The 21253-nt window shown below is 43.1% G+C and overlaps 1 protein-coding gene across 1 annotated transcript in view; it reads left to right on the forward strand.

The window, feature by feature from the left end:
• The first annotated feature begins 1375 nt into the window (after positions 1-1375).
• DCP2 (decapping mRNA 2) overlaps positions 1376-21253 on the forward strand; it is a 30614-nt gene continuing 10736 nt past the window's right edge. The window contains exons 1-8 of the mRNA XM_061624216.1: positions 1376-1571; positions 9074-9225; positions 13755-13882; positions 14237-14335; positions 14986-15138; positions 16480-16592; positions 16732-16839; positions 20434-20566. Coding sequence (XP_061480200.1) covers positions 1519-1571; positions 9074-9225; positions 13755-13882; positions 14237-14335; positions 14986-15138; positions 16480-16592; positions 16732-16839; positions 20434-20566 — 939 coding nt within the window. The 5' untranslated portion in view covers positions 1376-1518. The remainder of the gene's footprint in view (positions 1572-9073; positions 9226-13754; positions 13883-14236; positions 14336-14985; positions 15139-16479; positions 16593-16731; positions 16840-20433; positions 20567-21253) is intronic.

Genomic DNA, 21253 nt, shown 5'->3' on the forward strand with positions numbered 1-21253 from the left:
TACTGGTTGCTGGGTTGATTTTTCTGTCCAGAAACCCTGAAAAAGCCTCATGCTAAGCTGCACATATTGGGAAAACTAGAAATTAGGCCTGAATTACAGCCTAGGTATCCAGCCAGCCAGTTAACTCTAGTGTATACAGCAATATTCCTGTAGGGCTGTTTTCATCATTTACCAAGTAATCAAGAAAAATAATAAAACAAAATACCCACTATGATTATGAATATGAGTGCTATAAAAGAGTAAAGGATAGCCATTTTTCATATCACTTATATCTTTATTTCACCGTTTAGTAATAGGCACACAACCCTGCTCTACTCATTATAACAACTGCAAAATAAGCAAATTCTTACTTCAGGCAAATAATCATGATTCATAATTATTGGTGGATGGATAGACAGCACAACCAAAACTGAAACTGAAAAGCAGAGCGAAAGAAAGTCCTAGGGGTGGAGTCTAACTCTAGCCCATAATACAAATTATTATGTATAGCACAAAGTAATATTTAACTCTTTAAGGGTCATGTTACTATACAGGCTGTTTTTTTCAGGATCACAAGTAATTATAGGGTGATTGTGATCATGAAAAATCCACCCTCATTCAGGGAAAGTCTTGAGTGGGCAGACTTTAGGGAGCTCTTCCAGATGAGGCTTTTGTTGTACATTTGCCCCACCTTATTCAACTGAATGTTTCAGAGGGTCCTATTCTTACCTTGCTCCTGAACTTAAAAACAAGCTATCATTCTTTAAATGAAGACTGTCATTGTCTGTCAGGTCACAAATTAAAAAGACAACTTCTCAAAAAAAATTCTAGAGGGGGGCACCCTCATTTGCCACCCCCCATAGGCTTGATCCGGCTACAAATCTGAATCTTGCTTATTGTGAGAGGTAGAGAGCTGGACAAGAACGTGAGACTTCAACTTCAACTTAATAAGTGTTAGTTGGTCTCACGTATTCTCTGAGCATGTGCAGAGCGTGCGTTTCTGACCAACTACTGTACCCGCAGAGCCCACACGGTCGGAGTCGAGTAAAAGGAAGAACTTCCAGGTCATAGGGTGTAACTTCCAGGCGGTTTTATGCTTCGGCAAGTATCATTTTGGATATGACGCAGTAATCACACCTCGAAAGCTCCGCCTCTGGAGCTTAAAAACCCTGATGTTTAAGGTTAAAGCAGAGGTTTAACATTTCTCTCGTTTCTCCTGGTGCTGAAAAAAATCCTCATTTCACCTCCGCTCTTGTCACTCACGGTCCTGCTTGCGACTGGCTACCTCCGTTGGCCGTCGTGAGCAGCGGGCAGCTGATTGGACAATATCTCCCGTCTTTTGCTACGATGATTGGCTGAGAGACTCCTTCCTATCTTCCCCCTTCTCCTCCTTCCTACGGGCCAGAAAGGGAGTGGTCCCGCCTTTTCCCCTTCGCCTTGTTTCATTTCCCTTCTCTTCCCTCCCCCGCCCCTTTTGAAGGTCCGTCTCACGCGTTGCTGTGGGCCCCGCTACGTCGGGATGAGCCGCGCTGCTTCCCTATGGAGACCAAGCGGGCCGACATTCCCAGCAGCGTCCTGGACGACCTGTGCAGGTAACACCTCCGCCCCCGAAGCGTCATGGGGGCCGGTTGTGGGGTAGGACCGGACCCAGGTCTTCCCCGGTCAGTAACCGAAGTCCCTCCGCTGGGAGCAGCGGGAGCAGCTGCCGCCCGTCAGGTATCTTACCCGTGCGGGTGATGGCAGAGAGACAGAGGTGTCTTCCTTGGTTAAAAGTCCCGCCAGGGGACTCTAGGGTGTAGAATTGCATCTGACACGGTGGTTTTGGTTGAACCCTTTTGAACTAACGTGGGGAAGGGGAGAGAGTTGTTTTGTGTGTAGACCACTTTCAAGTGTGTGCGCTTATGATGCGTGTGTGTATTTTAGCTATCTATACCTTGAGTTGGGTGGAAAATATGTTCCAGGTCCGTTTATAGCTGCCAAGAGGATGGTAATAAATGTCGAGAACTTGTCTGTCATATCAACACACAGTAAAACAAAACCTGGGTAAAATATAATCGACATAGCAGTAGTCTATGAAAACCTCTAAATGGCGAGGTGAGCTCACCTTATACCTTAAACACTCAACCCAACCAGAGATACATTTCGCTATAGAGCAGGGGTTCCCAAATTGTGGTCTGTGGTCTATGGATTTCATTCAGGTGGTCTGTGACATGTCTGTATTAAATATATTGATTTTTAATTGTATTTGTATTGCTTCTTTTTTTGCTTGCATCTTATTCCATAGAGTACAATAGAATACAATAAGATACAACTTAAGAAATAAAAGAAGCAATAAAAATACAATTAGAAATCATACAGCATCTTGCCCAGTACATTACAGTTGCTAAAACTGGCAGAAAAATAATTAAGTAGGCCACCAACACCACCGGCAATTTTCAAGTGGTCTGTAGGAAAAAAGTTTGGGAACCTCTGCTATAGAGCAGTAATAAATATAACGATAGGCCCTTTAAAAAAATCAAGGTCTGCATACCTGGTTCTTTTTTTGTCATATCTTCACCCCCTTTTAAAACTATACATTTTATGCAGTATTTTTATTTTAAATATTGTGGATGTTTGCAAAAATGTGAAGAGAGGAAGGAGAGGGGCAGGGCAAAGGAAATGTTTCCTTTCCCTCTTAGCCTCTCACCCGTGATTTCTCACCTCAGCCTGAGGAGAGTCACATGCAGAAGTCTACTTTGGAGCCCAGGTGATACCGCATTCATGGAACATAGCAGCATAGCTCTGACTAATAGTAGCTTTTTAGTGTCTTGGTATGTAGTCTCTCCTATTGCCTGATCCTTTTTAATTAGGAGTGCCAAGGATTGCACCTAGGATCTTCTGCATGGAAAGCAGGTGACGCTGAGCTGTGGTCCCACTCTGAAGCATGGAGTTGGCCCTGGGGACAGCTGCAGCAGCACCTGTGTGAATCTTCAGCTTGGTTAAATAGAGGGGCTATGGTGGGTCCCCTGAGGTCTAGCTCTACAGAGGCGAGAAGCTGCAGTAGTGGCCTTTCTAGCCCCTGCAGGGGAGGAAGGGCTTTGAGAGAGCTTGCTCCTCTAACCCTTTCAGCCCCAAAGATATTATGGGTTTTGTCGTGGACTCACAGAACAAACCTTTGAAGATGTTGCTCATCTTTTGCACTGAGGGTGCTCAGACTAATGAGAAGACAGCAGGGTGCCAAAGCCTTGGGGCTGAAGAATAGGCTTGGAGAACATGCACCAAAGAATGTGCATTCCTCCAAGGCCAATTTGTCTCCCTCTGTGGTATTTTTAACTGTGAAGGGACAGTTTTAAAGGATCCTTTTGGGGAGTTGAGCTTGGGCTTGGAAGAGGTGCAGTTGCCCAGTCTCCCATTTTAGGCTGCAGGACAAAACGAAGCAAGCAGCCTTGAAACACATAGATCGGACATCTCTGCACTGCATTCAGCTGCTCATGCGCAGACATAATATGAGAGCAACATACATGTGTAGCTCTCAACACTATTACTTTTGGGGAAGAGCTGGCAGTCCTTTTTAAAACAAACACCCAAGATTTTTATATATACCACAGGAAGCCACTTTTGCCCTCAGCCTAGTGGATCTGTATGCAGGATACCTGGTTTACCCCTGGCATAGTATTCACAGGGAGAGCTCATCAGTGAAGTACTTAAAGATAATGAGTGTGTGTGGAAAGTGAGAGAGCAAAAGAGAATATCAAAGATACTGCTGCCCTGAAAATGCTGCCTTTCAAAGAAGGGCTGCTGGCTTCTTTGTCACTTCTGACAACACCCTGAAGTGTGTGGGGTGGGGTGGGGTGGGTGGGGTGGGGTGGGTGGGGGGAAGCACGTGATGCTTTTCACATCATTTTGCTTCCACACTAGGAAAAACTTCATTTGGTTAATGTTTGCATGTCAGGGTGATGTCAAAGGGGCAGGAGGCAATAAATGATGTCTGCTAAGCTCCTCTGCCTTTAACATCACCCTGACGTGTCTGTAGAGCTCAGTCTGGTATTACCTGGCAAATTTCTTTAATGCTTGTCGTCCAAAATACTGCTAAACCCTTCCCCTGTATCGAGGATCAGTTGTTAAACTCGAACTACGATATGCAAACACATGCTTTCTATCTCTGCCATCTGTATCTTATGAACAATACACTGCAATTTTCCATGATGTAGTGTGTCAACCTTTATTAACCTCTCCACTGATTCTGGAAAACTTCAGATTTCCCTTTCTTGAGGGTTTTTTTTTTGCAAACTTTTGCCAGTAAATTTAGTAAGTTAAAGTTTAGAGCTTTGGTTGGTTAATTCTGGGCAGGGGTAACTCAGTTTCAAGGATGTGCATCCTGTGGTGCATGTACTCAGATCCCAGTCCTTTCCTCCAGATGCATTTGGCAAATGGGGAGGCCAAAAGAATCACAGGTGGAAAGAGAACTGGAAGTTCAGTGGTGGGGAGAAAGGATTCAGGGAACAAAAGAATAAAGGTCTTTGTCATATCTTTCTCTCTTCCCGCCCCCAGCCCTCAACTTATTTGCTGGTACCAACTTGCTTAACAGTTCCTGGGCATAGCCTTGAACAGTGGCTCGTGAAGTCTTTCTAAGATAAGGGCTGAAGTCTGATAGGATGCCATTCTTTTTTAGGTGTTTTTCTTTGTCACTTCAAAAAATGATTTTTCTATTTAAGTAGTATATATTTATTTTCAAAGTGGCTTTTTACCAACTGAGAAACCATTCTGAGACATTGTGTTAAGTATGCTATTTTTTAAATTACATGTAGGTCCATTGCATTTAGGGCTGTTTTGTCACAAAAGATGTTGATCAGTGTCTGCAGCCACAGGCTTTGCTAGAAAAGCATGTGCATGTAGGAAGAGTTTTTGCCTTGTGAAGAGCCCGCATCTGGTAAATACAGAAGCTTAAGGGCCTTTTAAAAGTCCTAAAATAGTGCTTCTAGAAAAATCTTTTTCTTCTGGGTCTGTCCTCATCAAACATGGTTTGCAGCTTTGGAATTGTGTTTTGCAGGAGTTTCAAAGACAGATGATGAAGTATGGATGGGGAAATGCTACTGGAAGGGAGAGTCTTCTCTCTGTATTTTATGACTGAGTCTTCTAGTTTCACTTTATGTGGCTTAAATGAAGAATTTAGGATTAGAGTGCTGGGGCTTTTCCCCATCTCATGTTGGTTTTCCTTCCAGTAAATATTAGGTAGTAGATACCCTTTATGCAAATTGACTTCCACAAGACCAGCTTTTTTGTTTGAACAAAGATTCTGACTGCTCTGGTCTTTACAGCAGTTTTGTCATTCTATTTAATGCTGAATATTTATTTATTTAAAACATTTCTTACCTGCTCTTCGTTGCCAATCCAATGCCAGAGTGGGTTACATTAAAATAAATACAAAATAACAGAACAGGCTAAAATCAACAGGGTGAACAACAATTCAGCAGATTCCTCCAGCATCTGGATCAATAAGTAAGTGCCAACCATAACTGAGAGGGGAGGTAATTCTATAATCCACACTGATAGTGAAAAGGCCATTTCTTGCATTACTCCATTCTGAATTTCTGTTAGGTTACTAGGTCAGTGCAAGCGCCTTGAACTTGGGTCAGTAGCCAGAGGTAACTAGCGGAGCTCTTTCAAAACTGATGTAATGTGTACACAGTAGGCTGTCTGACATAACAGCCTATCCACAGCATTCTGCACTAGCTGCAACTTCTGAATCAAGGTTACAATAGTCGAACCTTGAGGTTACCAGCGCATGGATCACTGTGGCTATGTTATTCTTGTCTAGTAATGGCCATAGCTGGTAACCAAAGGTGACAAAAGGTGCTCCTCTCCATGAAGCACCCTTGTTTACACACCTGTTCCCCCAGAGAGATTGCAACCTTGTCCAGAACAGGCAACCTCCCTAATTCCTGGACCAAGGAACTGCCCATCTGCAGGGCCTCTTTCTTGCTGAGATTCAGTTTCAGCTTATTGGCTCTCATCCAGCCCACCAGTGCATCCAAGCAGCATTCTAGGGCCTGCACAGCTTCTCCTGTTTCAGAAGTTACAGAGACATAGATCAGAATGTCATCAGCATAGTGACAATACTCTGCTCCAGATCCCCTGATATCAGCTTTTAGCAGCTTTATATAGATGTTAAATAGCATTGGGGACAAGATGGAATTCTGTGGAATCCATAGCATATCACTGATGGGGCCGAGACACAGTATCCCAATGCTAATTTCTGGAAATGGCGCTATAGGTAGAAACCATATCATTTGATTCTGACTTGCAACCTACCAAGCCAAACCAGCAGGACACTGTGGTCAGTAGTATCAGGTGCTGTTGAGAGATCAAGGACAATAAACAGGGTCATACTCTTCCTTGCACTTTCCTGATACAAGTTATCTGTCAGGATAAGCAAGGCTGGTTTCAGGCCTGAACCCAGGCTGGAATAGACTCAGGTAGTCTGTTTTGTCCAAGAATGTCTGAAGCTGAATGGCCACCACTGTCTCAACCAAGAAAGCAATGTTAGTAACTGGGCAATAGCTGTCCCAAAATTCCATGTCGAATGTGGGGTTTATGAACAGGGAGCTTTTGGAGGGCCACAGGTTAGCCATCCCTGTCTTAAAGTATGTCCTATTCTCCAGTGGGGTTTCAGAGTTGGTTCTCTGATCCTGCTTCTTTTTTGTTCAGGTAGGTACAGAAAGTTTCTGTTCAGGTAGGTACAGACATTGGGGATACTACCTCAGCTCTATTGAGATTGGGTTCTGATATCTCACAAGGGTTAGCATGAGCAGTGATTTCTACATGACATCCTTATGAAGCTTCTGGTAGACACCATACCATAGTTTTGGAGTGTCATCACATCAGATAGGAACATAGTAAGTTGCGTTTTTCTGAGATAGATGAGTGGTCTCTCTATCTCAGGATTTATGCTGACTGGCAACAACTCTATCTGAAGATGCCAGGGATTGAACCTGTTCTGTATGCAAAGCATGTATTAAATCACTACGCTATGGCCCTTCTCAATTTTTCTGTTACTAAATATTTTATTTATTTATTTAAGCCATTTCTATACCGCCTAATATATATAAAAGTCTAAGCGGTGTACAGAAGATAAAACAACAGCAAATATTATAAAAATATACAGTAAAGCCACAATACAAATTAACAAATAAACATTAAAACAATTGCCTTGCACTTCTCCACTCAACATCTCTCAATCTCCTGGCTCTCACCCAGGACTCCACCCATCCACCCTGGCTCTCACCCAAGGTCTAACACACACAAATCGCCCCCAAAGTCTCAGAAGCTTTGCAGGGGATCCCAAAAATGGCGAACAGAAGGATGCGGGGGCAGCTGGAGGCCCGGGCCGCCCCTGCGCTGGAAGGTGCTGTCGACAAGGACGCTGTTTTTGCCACAGCAGTGTAGGTAGAAGTGCGGGGTGCAGAAGGTGAGCTCCACGTGGCGGCGTGAGATGAAGCTGGAGTGGCCCATGTTGAAGTCCACTGAGTCCTGCGAGGAGCTGCGGCCCATTGTCACCGACACCCGACGCATCACAAACTCCAGGTCGCGGCCCCAAAGACCTGCCAGCGCCGAAGGCAGCGCTGACACTGGGCCCGAAGAGGAGCAGGAGGAGGTCACTGACACCGACATATTCTGTATTTCCTAACTCTTCCATCTCCATCTCCTCGGGCTCACTCAGCTCTAGAATGACTGCAAACTATAGAAAGAGGGAGCTGAGTCACTCCCACTGGGTTGGGGCTTCATGTTGGAAACTTTTGTGCGCATGCCTTTTAAAAGCAGAGTGCTCACTGCAAGGCTACCAATCTCCCCTTCCTTCTTTTTTTTTTTAAGTATGTGGGAACATTTTATCCTAATTACTGTTGGGAAGCAGTGATTTGGTGGATGAGGGTAGATTGACAAATCTGAGGTGATGCTTGTGGGATCTTTGTATACTTGTGATGAATGCAGTTAGTTTTCCCATTAGAACAGGTATGGAGTCTGTGAGTCCTGTTCAAACCGGGTCCTGCTGTTTTATAAGCAGATTGCTGCAGTGGCTCAGAGTGCTTTCTGTTGGCTTGCTTATTGCACAGATGTCACTCCTTGGATAGAGAAGATTTTGCAGCACTGTTCATACATTTTGTAATCCATAAGATTGACTGCTGTAATGCTCTCTGTGTGTGGCTACCCTTGAAAATGGCTTGGAAGTGCAGAATGCGGCTGTGCTTGTCTTTATCATGGGTGATGCAAGAATGTACAGCCAGAATGCTTGATTCAGGGTGCTGGTGCTAACTTTCATGGCCTGGGCTCCCCATATCTTGGAAATCACCTCTCCCCACTGACTCATGTATGTAAACTTTCATCATTAATTGGTCTCTGCTTCAGATACCTATTACACATGAACCATAATGGCCAGAAATAGGGCTTTTACCTCAGTAATTTCAAGGCTGTTGAACATCTTCCTTCAGGATGTGTGTGACTCTCCAGCCGTATTAGTACTTAGGAACCTTTGTAAGGTACAGCTTTTTCATTTGGCCTTTAATCTTGGCTGGCTAGTCCATTAACTTTTTGTTGTTGTTTGATCACTATGTTTATTTCCCTCTTACACTGCATTTTTATGTTTTAGCAGTCATTGTAAACCACTTTGAGCTATGAAAAGGCAACATACAAATATTTTAAGCAAAATAAAAAATAGGTATTGTTGAGTATTGTAAATGACTTGGAAATCCCTGCATTTTTATAACCCCCTCAAAGCTTTCAGGTAACGTTCAGTGGAACTGAATTCAGAAGACTTGAAAGCAAGTGAGGGTCCTATATAATCCATAGTTTTTACTTATTTGCATGAAGTTTAAGGAATCTAATCTCATGGTGGCCACTGGGAGTTGAGCATAAAAATGTCCTAGATCTTGAATACATGGATTAAACACCTTTTGTGTACATATGCACATGCATATATAAATACACATTTATTTCCCCTGATGGTGTTGTCAAATAATATATTTATGACCTTGTGTTTAGTTTCTTTGTAATTCAGGAGTTCTTTATGCTTCACGCATTTCAAGGTTAGTGCTTAAAATTATTTTTTCTGTCCCAACAGTCGATTTATTTTGCACATTCCCAGCGAGGAACGAGATAATGCCATCCGAGTGTGTTTTCAGATTGAGCTTGCCCATTGGTTTTACTTGGATTTCTACATGCAGAACACACCAGGATTACCTCAGTGTGGGATAAGAGATTTTGCTAAAGCTGATATCCTTTTTATATTAATATGCCATTTGTTGTGGGTGAACTTTGTGCAAAAACATAACTAGTGAAACTTTGTTCTTAAATGTCACCCAGGAAGCTGCCTGATGCAGAGAACAGGCTGTTGGTTCATCCCGCTTAATATTGTCTACACTGACTGGCCGTAGTGCTCCAGATTTCAGACCGCAGTCTTTCCCAGCCCTACCTGGAGATTCCGGGGATTGGATCTGGGACTTCTTGCATGCAAAGCATGTGCTCTCCCAATTTGCCTGTGCTATGAAAGAGTAAATGCCTTTGAAATCAGTGGGATTGGTTATAAGGCAAGGGGCTGCCAGAATTGGGACTTCTGGTGTGTTTCACAATAAGTACTGCTGCAAGTGTATTATGTGTGCTTTCTGTGACTTTTTATGCCTTCTGGAGCTTCCATTTGAGTGTGCGTATTATGTAATTTCTACATGCTTGGAGAAGGGAATGGTACAGAATTTCAGACATCATTTATACAGGAAGGGCTACCCTTTCCACTGAAGGGCATTGGAAAATCCATTTTGTTTGGGAGGCCTCTGTGTATGCTGGAATGCACACAGAGCCCTGGATTGGAGGCATTGCATGTAAATTCTTGATTTTTTTTATACTTATTACTATGTTATGCATTGAAGATTGGAAAATGTTAATCATCAGCTTATGAGGGGTTTTTTGGGGTGTGTGTGCACTGGATGCTTTAAGCAATTATTTCTTACCTGCCTGGCCACAACCAAGTGTTAGGATTTGTACTGCTGCATACCAGGCTTTAAAAAATAAGTTCCATATTTATTTACCATATTTATATTTTACTTTTAAATTGCGATATTTGCAAACGGGTAACCTATTCCCTAAAGGCCTAGTAGAAATGATAATAGTAATAAATTACTTGCTAAAATAAAGGGTTGCGCAGAGCATTCCAACTTGCTGGAGGCCGGTGGGAGAGGAGGTGGAGCTGGCAGAAGGGGCCGTCACGTACAGCTGCTGCTCGGAGGCCTTGTGGAGGGGAGGATGCTGGCTGTGCCAGCAGGGCAAAATATATATTTCCTTCTGCCACCCACTTGCCTGGCATGCTGGCTGCCGCGATGGACAGCCATGGGAGGGAGCTGAAAATGACCTGGAGATTGGGTATGGCCCCTCTCGCCCTTCCTCTGACACATCCCCAGAAGGCTCCTTTTGCAGGGCTTCTGCTGGCTCCTTTATGCCTGGCTGGGCTTCTCTGGCTGAGCCAGGATGAAGGACTTATGCCGGCGTAGCCTGGCTGAGCCAGGACCCAGCTGTCTTAGCTGGAGGTCCACCACATCCAACGTCCCTCAGCCCGGCATAAATGCAAGTTGGATTGCACCCTAAGTGACTTACAATTTTTTAAAAATAAAGCAGAACATAAATTAGAAAAAAAAATACAGTAGGGCCCCGCTTCTTGGCACCCTGCTTTTTGGCATTCTGCTAATACGGCACCAGTGGGGCGATCAGCTGGAGGGGGGGCTGGAGCTCCCTGCGCTCCAGCTGATCCTGCCAGAGGAGGGGAAGATCAGCTGTAGAACACTACAACTGATCTCCTTTTCTGGCACGATCAGACTCCCGCGCTCGAGCTGATTGCACCGGAGGAGGGGAAGATCAGCTGTAGCACGCTACAGCGGATCTCTTCCTCCTCTGGTGTGATCAGTGGGTTAGGTTCCAGACCCCCACACTACAGCTGATCCGCTTTTCGGCGGATTTTACTTTTCAGCGGGGGTCTGGAACCTAACCTGCCATATGAGTGGGATCCTACTGTATGTTGCAATGGAAACCATACAACAGACAGAGTAAAATAGTAGCAAAAAACTGGCAGGAAAAACCTGTTGTCTAACAAAGTCGTCATCAATCTGTCAAATGCTTAGAAGAAGAGATTTTTTTACCTGATGCCAAAAAGATGTTAATGATGGCACCAGCCAGACCTCACTGGGGGAGAGCTTTTCACAGGCTGAGAGTGGCAACTGAACAAGCCTTTTTCCTCTGTTGCCCCCCTCCAAACTTCCCTAAGAGGAGACACCCAGAAGAGGGGCTGCAGATGAAGATTGAAGAGTTTGGGTAGGTTCACAGCAGTAGAGGTGCTTCAAAATATATTGGGGTCCTGAACTGTACAGGGTTATATAGGTCAAAATCAGCACTTTGAATTGGGCCTGGAAACATAGAAGCAGCCTGTACAGCTGTGCCAAGATCAATGCTATATTATCTGTTCACCTCAATCCTGTCGGGCATAGGGCACCTACAGTATACGCTAACCACAGTTTTCAAACAGTCTTCAAAGGCAGCCCCATGTAAAGAGCATTACACTAATCCAGTCTTGAGGTTAGCAGAGCATAGGTTACTACAGCCAGGTTATCCTTGTCTAGATAGTGATATAGTTGGGCCACCAGCCTAAACTAGTGGAAGATACCATGCACCAAGGCCCCCGACCCCCAAATGGCAGCACTGGATCCAGGAGTACTCCCAAACAATGGATCCACTCTTTTAGAGGGAGTGTGACTACTTCTAGAGCAGGCCACGCACCATTTAGCCAGACAGGAGAACCACCCACTAGCAAGTCTTGTCTGGATTAAGCTTCAGTTTATTGGACCTCATCCAGTCCATTATCACGACCAGCATACCTACTGATGACAATACACCTTTGTATGACTCTATATACAGTTTTATGTAGATATTAAATATCACAGAGGGACAGAACTGATCCCATAGTGAAGAACCAATGAGGTCAAGCAGTATTCCCTAAGTACCACCTTCAGGAGTCTTCTGTCCAAATAGGAGTAGAACCATCACAACATAAAGTGTCCCTAACTCCCAACTCATCCAGTTGTCTCAGAAAAATGCCATACTCAAGCAGTTGAGAGTTCAAGGAGAATCAACACTGTCGCACACACCCTGTGTCTCTCCAGACACAGGCCATCATACAGGTCGACTGAGGCGGTTTCTGTACCAAAACCAGGCCTGACTCCCAACTGAAATAGATCTAGAAAAGAAAATTGTCTTCATCTATCTCTGAAAGGAGAAGAGAGCAAGATAGCCAGGTCTCAGGGCCACAACAGAAAAGGGCCTTGCTCCTAGTTATTAACCTAATGCTAAAAAAGGACAGGTTCTGTAGCAGATCTCAACACCTGGAAGTGGGAGGGAAAATGCCATATGAGAGAGAACTCAGAGCCTTTACAGCTTTACCAGTGACTTGAATTAGAAACAAAGCTAACCGGCAATAGTTGGGCTGAGATGTTGTGTGCTAGCTGAAGGTTCTGGACAGTCTTTAAAGGGAGCACCACACAGAGTGCATTCTCTAATGAAGCGGTCACCAAGGCATGAATGACAGTGGGCAGGTCTTTTCTTTTTAGCAGTGGTTTCAGTTGGCCAACTAACTGAAGTTGGTAAAAGCATCCTGGGCTGCAGCAGCTATTTGGGAACCCAGCGACAAAGTCAAGAGCACACCACAGGCTGAGAGCTGTCTTTTAATGGGGATAGTGAATTCATCTGGGATACACAGATGTTGAACAGCACAGAAGATGGAATTCAGCCTTGAAAAACAGTGTGGGGCAATTCCCATGGAGAAATTCTATGAAGGAGGAGAACCCTCCCACCCACAGACTGTCCAGATAGATAGAGAGAGGTGTCACTCATCTGTCCCTTTACTTGCATAGGTCATCAAGCAGGGAAACCAAGGCAGTGTTCTGTCGCAAAACCAGGCTGAAATGAATCTATATTCAGCTGCATCCAAGAGTGCTGTTGCACTGTGGTCCTGCTTGCAGGTTTCCCATAGGCATCTGGTTGCTCACTGTGAGAACAGGATGCTGAACTAGATGGCTCTTTTGCCTGATCCAGCATGGCTCTTATGTTAAGAGCACCTGGAATTGCCTGACCGCTACTGCTCTAGCACCTTGTCTAAAAACAAAGAGGCAAAATGGGAGATGGAGATCAGCTTACAACTACTACTGACACCAGCAGGATTCGGTTTTGGTTCCTTGAATGGGTCTCACAGCTGCCTCCTTCAGGACATCAGGATCACATACCACCCTTGGCCAGTTTTGCACTGCTAGCAGTTTGATCTGGCAGACTTCGCCATGTCCTATATCTGACCTTTTTCCTTCCATAGCTTAAACTGTGTGGTTTTAAAAATGGGTGCCCAGCTTGCCTGTTTACACATATGTGCCTTTAATTGGGTGGAGTTTGTTCTAGACTATAAAGGCTTCCCTGTGCTTGCTTAGACTCTAAGCCTTATAGAGAGTCTTTAACAGGCAACAGCCTAAGTGACTTTTTACAAACTTGCTTTTCCTCAGTTATTTCCCTTACAGATTGTCTTGTTTCTTAAAACTGCTATTGCTTTTAAACCTCTGTGGTGTAGAGGTCAGGAAGATTTCTTCCATTAATATCAGTGATTGTGTTTTTCTGGAGGCAGCATGCAGAAAGAAAGGAAACATTCAACAGAGATGCGGTCATACAATTTGAGAAGTGATGACGTGTGTCCTGGTGCAATGAATTTCCTTGACTCCCTGTACTTTTCAGCCATTGCCCTTTTTTACTGCCTCAAGGTGAAGATGTGCAGAAGGTTTTAGATGAATGGAAAGAGTACAAAATGGGAGTGCCAACCTATGGTGCCATTATTCTTGATGAGACCCTTGAAAATGTAAGTGTGAAACTGACCTGAAGGATTTTTTTTGTCTTGTAAAATGGAATGAACAGTGGATTAGATTTTAACATTTCATGTCAGCTTATTCAAGTGTGAATATTTCAACAGCTTTTAAACACTACCTTTTAAATGTAAACATTGGTTTTATAATGGAATAACATTTATTGTTTGTTCTTTTCCTCACTATAAGAAAATGTGTGGATTTTTCTTCTTACCATTTATTTTGGTATATAATTCTTGTTTATATTAAACTTTCCCAACATCGCTGGTACTTACCACAAGTTGACTTCCTCCAACTTTCTCTTCATAAGTGATTGTTTATGTCTTTAAATGATGGCTTACATTTTGCAGGTATTGCTGGTCCAGGGTTATTTAGCAAAGTCTGGCTGGGGATTTCCAAAAGGGAAAGTGAATAAAGAGGAGGCTCCACACGACTGTGCTGCTAGAGAGGTGACTGAGATGCTTTCATGTTCAAAATGATGGCTCTGACAGTTTCCGTTCATATACCAAGTGCATGTACAGTATTAAGCAACACAATGAGTGCTGCTCTCTGCTGTGGGATAAAAGTGGAGGATAGTTTAATTCCAGACACCCATCCTAGCATTCCTGGATCTCACGATTAGGTTACAAAGAGGGGGAAAGCTTTTCTTAAAGCTGTAGATGTTGCTGAATATTTTTGAAAAATTCTGAGGTATATATCTGCTTTTTCATAGACCTTCATCTTAACTTGTGTAAAGTTGTAGTGAAGAGCTTGTACTTTTATTCACATATTGTAATTATTAAGTCTGGTTTTCTACATATAAAATATTAGTCAGACTTTTCATTCCTTTGAATTATAAGTTGAAATAACTGTTAATTTTATTTAAACATATATATATATAATACACACACACACACACACACACTGCTTAGTCATTTGCGTTTCTTAAGTGGTGTACATAACAAGCTATACATGAACAATAAAATCATAATAAAACCAAATATTACCTTAAACTGCTTGCTGGAACAAGAACATTTTATATTTACATATATATAATTACTAGCTACATTACACCTAAAATATGGGTGCCTAATTTTTGCACTGGTCTGTGTGTTTTCAGGTTTTTGAAGAAACTGGTTTTGATATTAAAGATTACATCAATAAAGATGACTATATTGAATTACGTATAAATGATCAGCTGGCACGCTTGTACATCATTCCAGGAATTCCAAAGGACACAAAATTTAATCCCAAAACAAGGAGAGAGATTCGGGTAAATTTTTGAACTTTTAATTTTTTGGTAAGGTCTGGTTGAATTCTCAGGTATTCATATCAAATCAATCAAATCAAATTTTATTGTACGGTCATAGACCCAATATACAATTGATTTAACTAGAAAGTTTAAAACATATACAATAAAATAGGAGGTGACAAAACACATGGTAATACAGCATTAAAATTAAACATTGGTATCTAAAAAGAAGATTCTTCTTGCGTGTAGTTTGAGCAGCAAAAATGAATTCTCAGGTATTGAGCAAATAATGATCTGTACAAGACTAAGTGCAGCAAAAAACTCACAGTAGAAGGAAAGAAGAGACAGTGTAACAAAAGATTTAACTCCTGTAACTGAAATTCCCTGATGTAGGACATGAGAGTTCTGTAGTGCATTGGACATCAAACATTTTCTCCTACCCTTTTGCTTCCACTCCCCCCCCTCCCCAGTATCCAAGTGCCATAAGAAATTATTACATCCCTTCTTTAGAGTACGATTCAGATATGTAGGATACTAGTATTATATTGCTGTCTTGTTAGATTCACAAGGAAGCATTTATTTTATAACAGCAGAATGCATGGTGCTTTCTCATATTACTTGTATATTCCATTTTAGCCTTTACCTGCTCATTAGGAATACTTCTGTAAAGCTCTATGTGTTAAAAGATGAAGAAAAATGTGATTCCCTAGGCAACTTGCACAGTTTGCAATCTGTAGGTGAGGAACATAGGAGAGGGATGAGGGCATATGCATATTTGGGGTGATTTGAAGTCTAAGTGGCCTGGTTTGCGTATAATACTGAACCAGGGTTTATTGAACCATGGCCTAGTGTTACGTGTGAACCCAAACCAGCTTAACTATGGTTTATTAACCATGGTTAAAGGTTGCTTGTTAACCAAGGTTGGTTAATAAGCTTAGTGTTGCATGTAACTATGGTTATGGAAACGTCACCACCCCAAAAATACAGAGCCATGAATGAAGAGTGGGGCATAATTGAAACCACTCTTGAGGCTTGGGTGCTATTGCTTTTAACTGACCTGTGATGTAATAAACCAATGTTTAAGTGATTGCCTGCCAGATGCCTCAGCTTTAACAATGGCTTATTAATTATGGTTAACATCAACTGATTTAGCATTGTGTGTAAACTAGATCAGGTTTCTTTTGGTTATCCTGAAGTTTCCTATTGCAGATGGGTGTGCAACATACAGAACAAAATGTTGAAAAGTAATTTTCTGATATTGGCAGAGCATGCTCTTGTTTCCTGACTAATGCAAAGTTATTTTGTATTATTCCCAATAATTATTTCTATGAATTATTAAGAAATCTCTTTTCTGTGTTCCAGAACATTGAATGGTTCTCAATTGACAAATTGCCTTGCCATAGAAATGACATGACCCCGAAGTCCAAGCTGGGTTTGGCACCTAACAAGTTTTTTATGGCCATTCCCTTCATCAGGTGTGTTTAGGATGAAAGAAAAAAACAATCCTTTATATTTCATTTCTGTGTTGAAGATTTTCCCCCCACATTTTTTTTGTATTCTAAAACTTACTCCAAGAAGCTGGATGTTGCTGACCCAATATTAACTTCCCCACAGACCATTGAGAGACTGGCTTTCTCGACGGTATGGAGATTCCTCTGATAGCGACAATGGATTTTCATCTACTAGTAGCACGCCACCTAAACCCAACATAGAAAAAATGAGGTAATAAAGTAGCCCAATTTTACATCTGCCAGTAGCCACACACCCCAACTAATGAAATAAATAATAATAAAGTTACCTGTCCAAAAGTTTAATTTGTCTGGAAATAGGGGGTTGTCCTTACTATCTAAGTGGAGGGAAGAGAAATTGTGATGGAATGTTCCATAAAGGGGAAAAACTTTATTTTACAGAAATGTAGATTAGTACAGATGATGTTAAATAACTAGACTTACAATGAAATTCCATACCTTAAAAAACAACAACAGGGAAACAGCAGAGGAAGAGAAGGGAAAGGGTGGAAGGGATATATAGTATAGCTATTTCAATAACACATATTATGGCCTAGTTACAGTAGGGCAGGAGTGTGGCACCTCTGGCCCACAGGCCAAAATTGGCCCGCCAGACCTTCCCATTTGGCCCATGAAACTATTGTTTACCCGCCCTACACCTGACATCATCAGGGATGGGGAACCTCAGGCCTGGGGGCCAAATGCAGCCTTTCAGGCCCATCTAACTGGCCCATGGGTCTCTGCCCAAGCCACAGCCTCTCCTGAGCCATACCCCAGACCAGCTCTGTTTTACACCCTCCTTGAGTGTTTTTGTCTGGCTGGAAATGTGTCCTTGAACTCTGAAAATGCTTCTTGCTTGCCTGGATGAGGCAAAGGGAAGTGTGAGTGTGAAGAAACTAGCCTACTGCAGAAAGCCAAAATCTCACTTTCCTCACTCTGGCCACTTTTGCCTCTGGCCCTGCTCACCAATGGCATGGGGCCCCCAGATGTTGCCCAGAAGAGAGTGCAGCCCTTTGGCTGAAAAAGGTTTGCTGCCCTGGCTTAGAAGTTCCATTTATTGTTGTCAGTTGGTCATTGCAACAGTAATGCCATCTGCACTATACATTTAAAGCAGTTTCATACCACTTTAAACAGTGAAGGAATTCTGGGAACTGTAGTTCGTTAAGGATGCTGAGAGTTTTTAGGAGGCTCCAACTCATAAGAACATAAGAAGAGCCTGCTGGATCAGGCCAGTGGCCCATCTAGTCCAGCATCCTGTTCTCACAGTGGCCAACCAGGTGCCTGGGGGAAGCCCGCAAGCAGGACCCGAGTGCAAGAACACTCTCCCCACCTGAGGCTTCTGGCAACTGGTTTTCAGAAGCATGCTGCCTCTGACTAGGGTGGCACAGCACAGCCATCATGGCTAGTAGCCATTGATAGCCCTGTCCTCCATGAATTCGTCTAATCTTCTTTTAAAGCCATCCAAGCTGGTGGCCATTACTGCATCTTGTGGGAGCAAATTCCATAGTTTAACTATGCGCTGAGTAAAGAAGGACTTCCTTTTGTCTGCCCTGAATCTTCCAACATTCAGCTTCTTTGAATGTCCACGAGTTCTAGTATTATGAGAGAGAGAGAACTTTTCTCTATCCACTTTCTCAATGCCATGCATAATTTTATACACTTCTATCATGTCTCCTCTGACCCGCCTTTTCTCTAAACTAAAAAGCCCCAAATGCTGCAACCTTTTCTCGTAAGGGAGTCGCTCCATCCCCTTGATCATTCTGGTTGCCCTCCTCTGAACCTTTTCCAACTCTACAATATCCCTTTTGAGATGAGGCGACCAGAACTGTACACAGTATTCCAAATGCGGCCGCACCATAGATTTATACAACGGCATTATGATATCGGCTGTTTTATTTTCAATACCTTTCCTAATTATCCTTAGCATGGAATTTGCCTTTTTCACAGCTGCTGCACACTGGGTCGACATTTTCATCGTGCTGTCCACTACAACCCCGAGGTCTCTCTCCTGGTCGGTCACCGCCAGTTCAGACCCCATGAGCGTATATGTGAAATTAAGATTTTTTGCTCCAATGTGCATAATTTTACACTTGTTTATATTGAATTGCATTTGCCATTTTTCCGCCCATTCACTCAGTTTGGAGAGGTCTTTTTGGAGTTCTTTGCAATCCCTTTTTGTTTTAACAATCCTATACAATTTAGTGTCGTCAGCAAACTTGGCCACTTCACTGCTCACTCCTTATTCTAGGTCATTAATGAACAAGTTGAAAAGTACAGGTCCCAATACTGATCCTTGAGGGACTCCACTTTCTACAGCCCTCCATTGGGAGAACTGTCCGTTTATTCCTACTCTCTGCTTTCTGCTTCTTAACCAATTCCTTATCCACAAGAGGACCTCTCCTCTTATTCCATGACTGCTAAGCTTCCTCAGAAGTCTTTGGTGAGGTACCTTGTCAAACGCTTTTTGAAAGTCTAAGTACACTATGTCCACTGGATCACCTCTATCTATATGCTTGTTGACACTCTTGAAGAATTCTAATAGGTTACTGAGACAGGACTTTCCCTTGCAGAAGCCATGCTGGCTCTGCTTCAGCAAGGCTTGTTCTTCTATGTGCTTAGTTAATCTAGCTTTAATAATACTTTCTACCAGTTTTCCAGGGACAGAAGTTAAGCTAACTGGCCTGTAATTTCCGGGATCCCCTCTGGATCCCTTTTTGAAGATTGGCGTTACATTTGCCACTTTCCAGTCCTCAAGCACGGAGGAGGAACCGAGGGACAAGTTACATATTTTAGTTAGCAGATCAGCAATTTCACATTTGAGTTCTTTGAGAACTCTCGGGTGGATACCATCCGGGCCCGGTGATTTGTCAGTTTTTATATTGTCCATTAAGCTTAGAACTTCCTCTCCCGTTACCACTATTTGTCTCAGTTCCTCAGAATCCCTTCCTGCAAATGTTAGTTCAGGTTCAGGGATCTGCCCTATATCTTCCACTGTGAAGACAGATGCAAAGAATTCATTTAGCTTCTCTACAATCTCCTTATCGTTCTTTAGTACATCTTTGACTCCCTTATCATCCAAGGGTCCAATCACCTCCCTAGATGGTCTCCTGCTTTGAATGTATTTATAGAATTTTTTGTTGTTGGTTTTTATGTTCTTAGCTATGTGCTCCTCAAATTCTTTTTTAGCATCCCTTATTGTCTTCTTGCATTTCTTTTGCCAGAGTTTGTGTTCTTTTTTATTTTCTTCATTCGGACAAGACTTCCATTTTTTTGAAGGAAGACTTTTTGCCTCTAAGAGCTTCCTTGACTTTGCTCGTTAACCATGCTGGCACCTTCTTGGCCCTGGCGGTACCTTTTCTGATCTGCGGTATGCACTCCAGTTGCGCTTCTAATATAGTGTTTTTAAACAACTTCCAAGCATTTTCGAGTGATGTGACCCTCTGGACTTTGTTTTTCAGCTTTCTTTTTACCAATCCCCTCATTCCCCTCCCTTCACAGAGTTACAATTCCCAGAGTTCCTTGAGAAGAACTGATTGTTAAACCACTCTAGGAATTATATTTCTGAGGGGGTCTCTTATCTCTCAGCACTCTTAACAAACTACAGCTGCCATGATTCTTTGGGGAAGCCATGACTGTTTAAAGTGGCATGATACTGCTTTAAATATATAGTGCAGATGGGGCCAATATGTTATAGATTTCCTCTCTGTTACGTTATAAAAGTATGTTATAGATTTCTGCTTGTTGTGATCATAATCTACTCTTGATCTTTTCTAAACGAGCCCCCTCCCCTAATTTTTTGATGGTCTAGATCCAAACTCCATTATAGCCAGCAGGTGTCTATAGATGGTCCTTCAGGAGACCAGTGGACAAAGCATAGGCAGTTACTGCAACAGAAGCCATATAACAATCATTTTGAGATGTCTGAAACATCAAAACTAAAGGTGAGCTTTTAATACATTTTTTGCTAGCTCAAATTCTGTGAAGTATAGTTTCCTGTATAGATCATCCATTTACATTTTTTGAACATTTCAAATTCATGTCTTAAGTGGGGGCTTCTTAATAGACAGGGCTGGCACCAGGCATGATTGGGCCCCTTGGGCATCAGACTGCCGTGGGCCCAGTCATGGTGGTCTCCCCCCCCCCAAAGTAGCCGGTGCAGGCTTAAATAGGCCTGGCAGCTTCGTGTACTGTGTTGCTGGGTCAGTGTGCTAGCTCGCATGCCTACCATTGGCCAAGATGGTGGGGGCATCAGCAGGGTGATAATAGGTGTGTGCATGCCAGCATGCTGACACAATAGGTGGTGCTGCCGGGCCTCTAAGCTTGCACTGGCTGCTTCGGGGGGGGGTTCCTGGGAGGGGGGACCTTCTGCTGTGTGATCCACAGCAGTGCTGGCCTGGCCACAAATCATGCCCTGCAACCCAATGCTGCCACAGATTGCAGAACAGGAGCTGCATCCTCCTAGCCCCAGACTAAGGAGGGGCACTTCTGGGCCACAGGGGCCCCCGTGCCTGACATGGCCTCTTGCTGGCACTGGGCGTGTTAATAGGCTGTACATATTAATCTGAGAACTCCTAAGCACACACATGTACTGCATTTCTTTGTAATACAGTTAGCAAATTTTATTCAGT

This window comes from Rhineura floridana, chromosome 1, assembly GCF_030035675.1.
Source record: "Rhineura floridana isolate rRhiFlo1 chromosome 1, rRhiFlo1.hap2, whole genome shotgun sequence".
Classification (NCBI taxonomy): domain Eukaryota; kingdom Metazoa; phylum Chordata; class Lepidosauria; order Squamata; family Rhineuridae; genus Rhineura; species Rhineura floridana.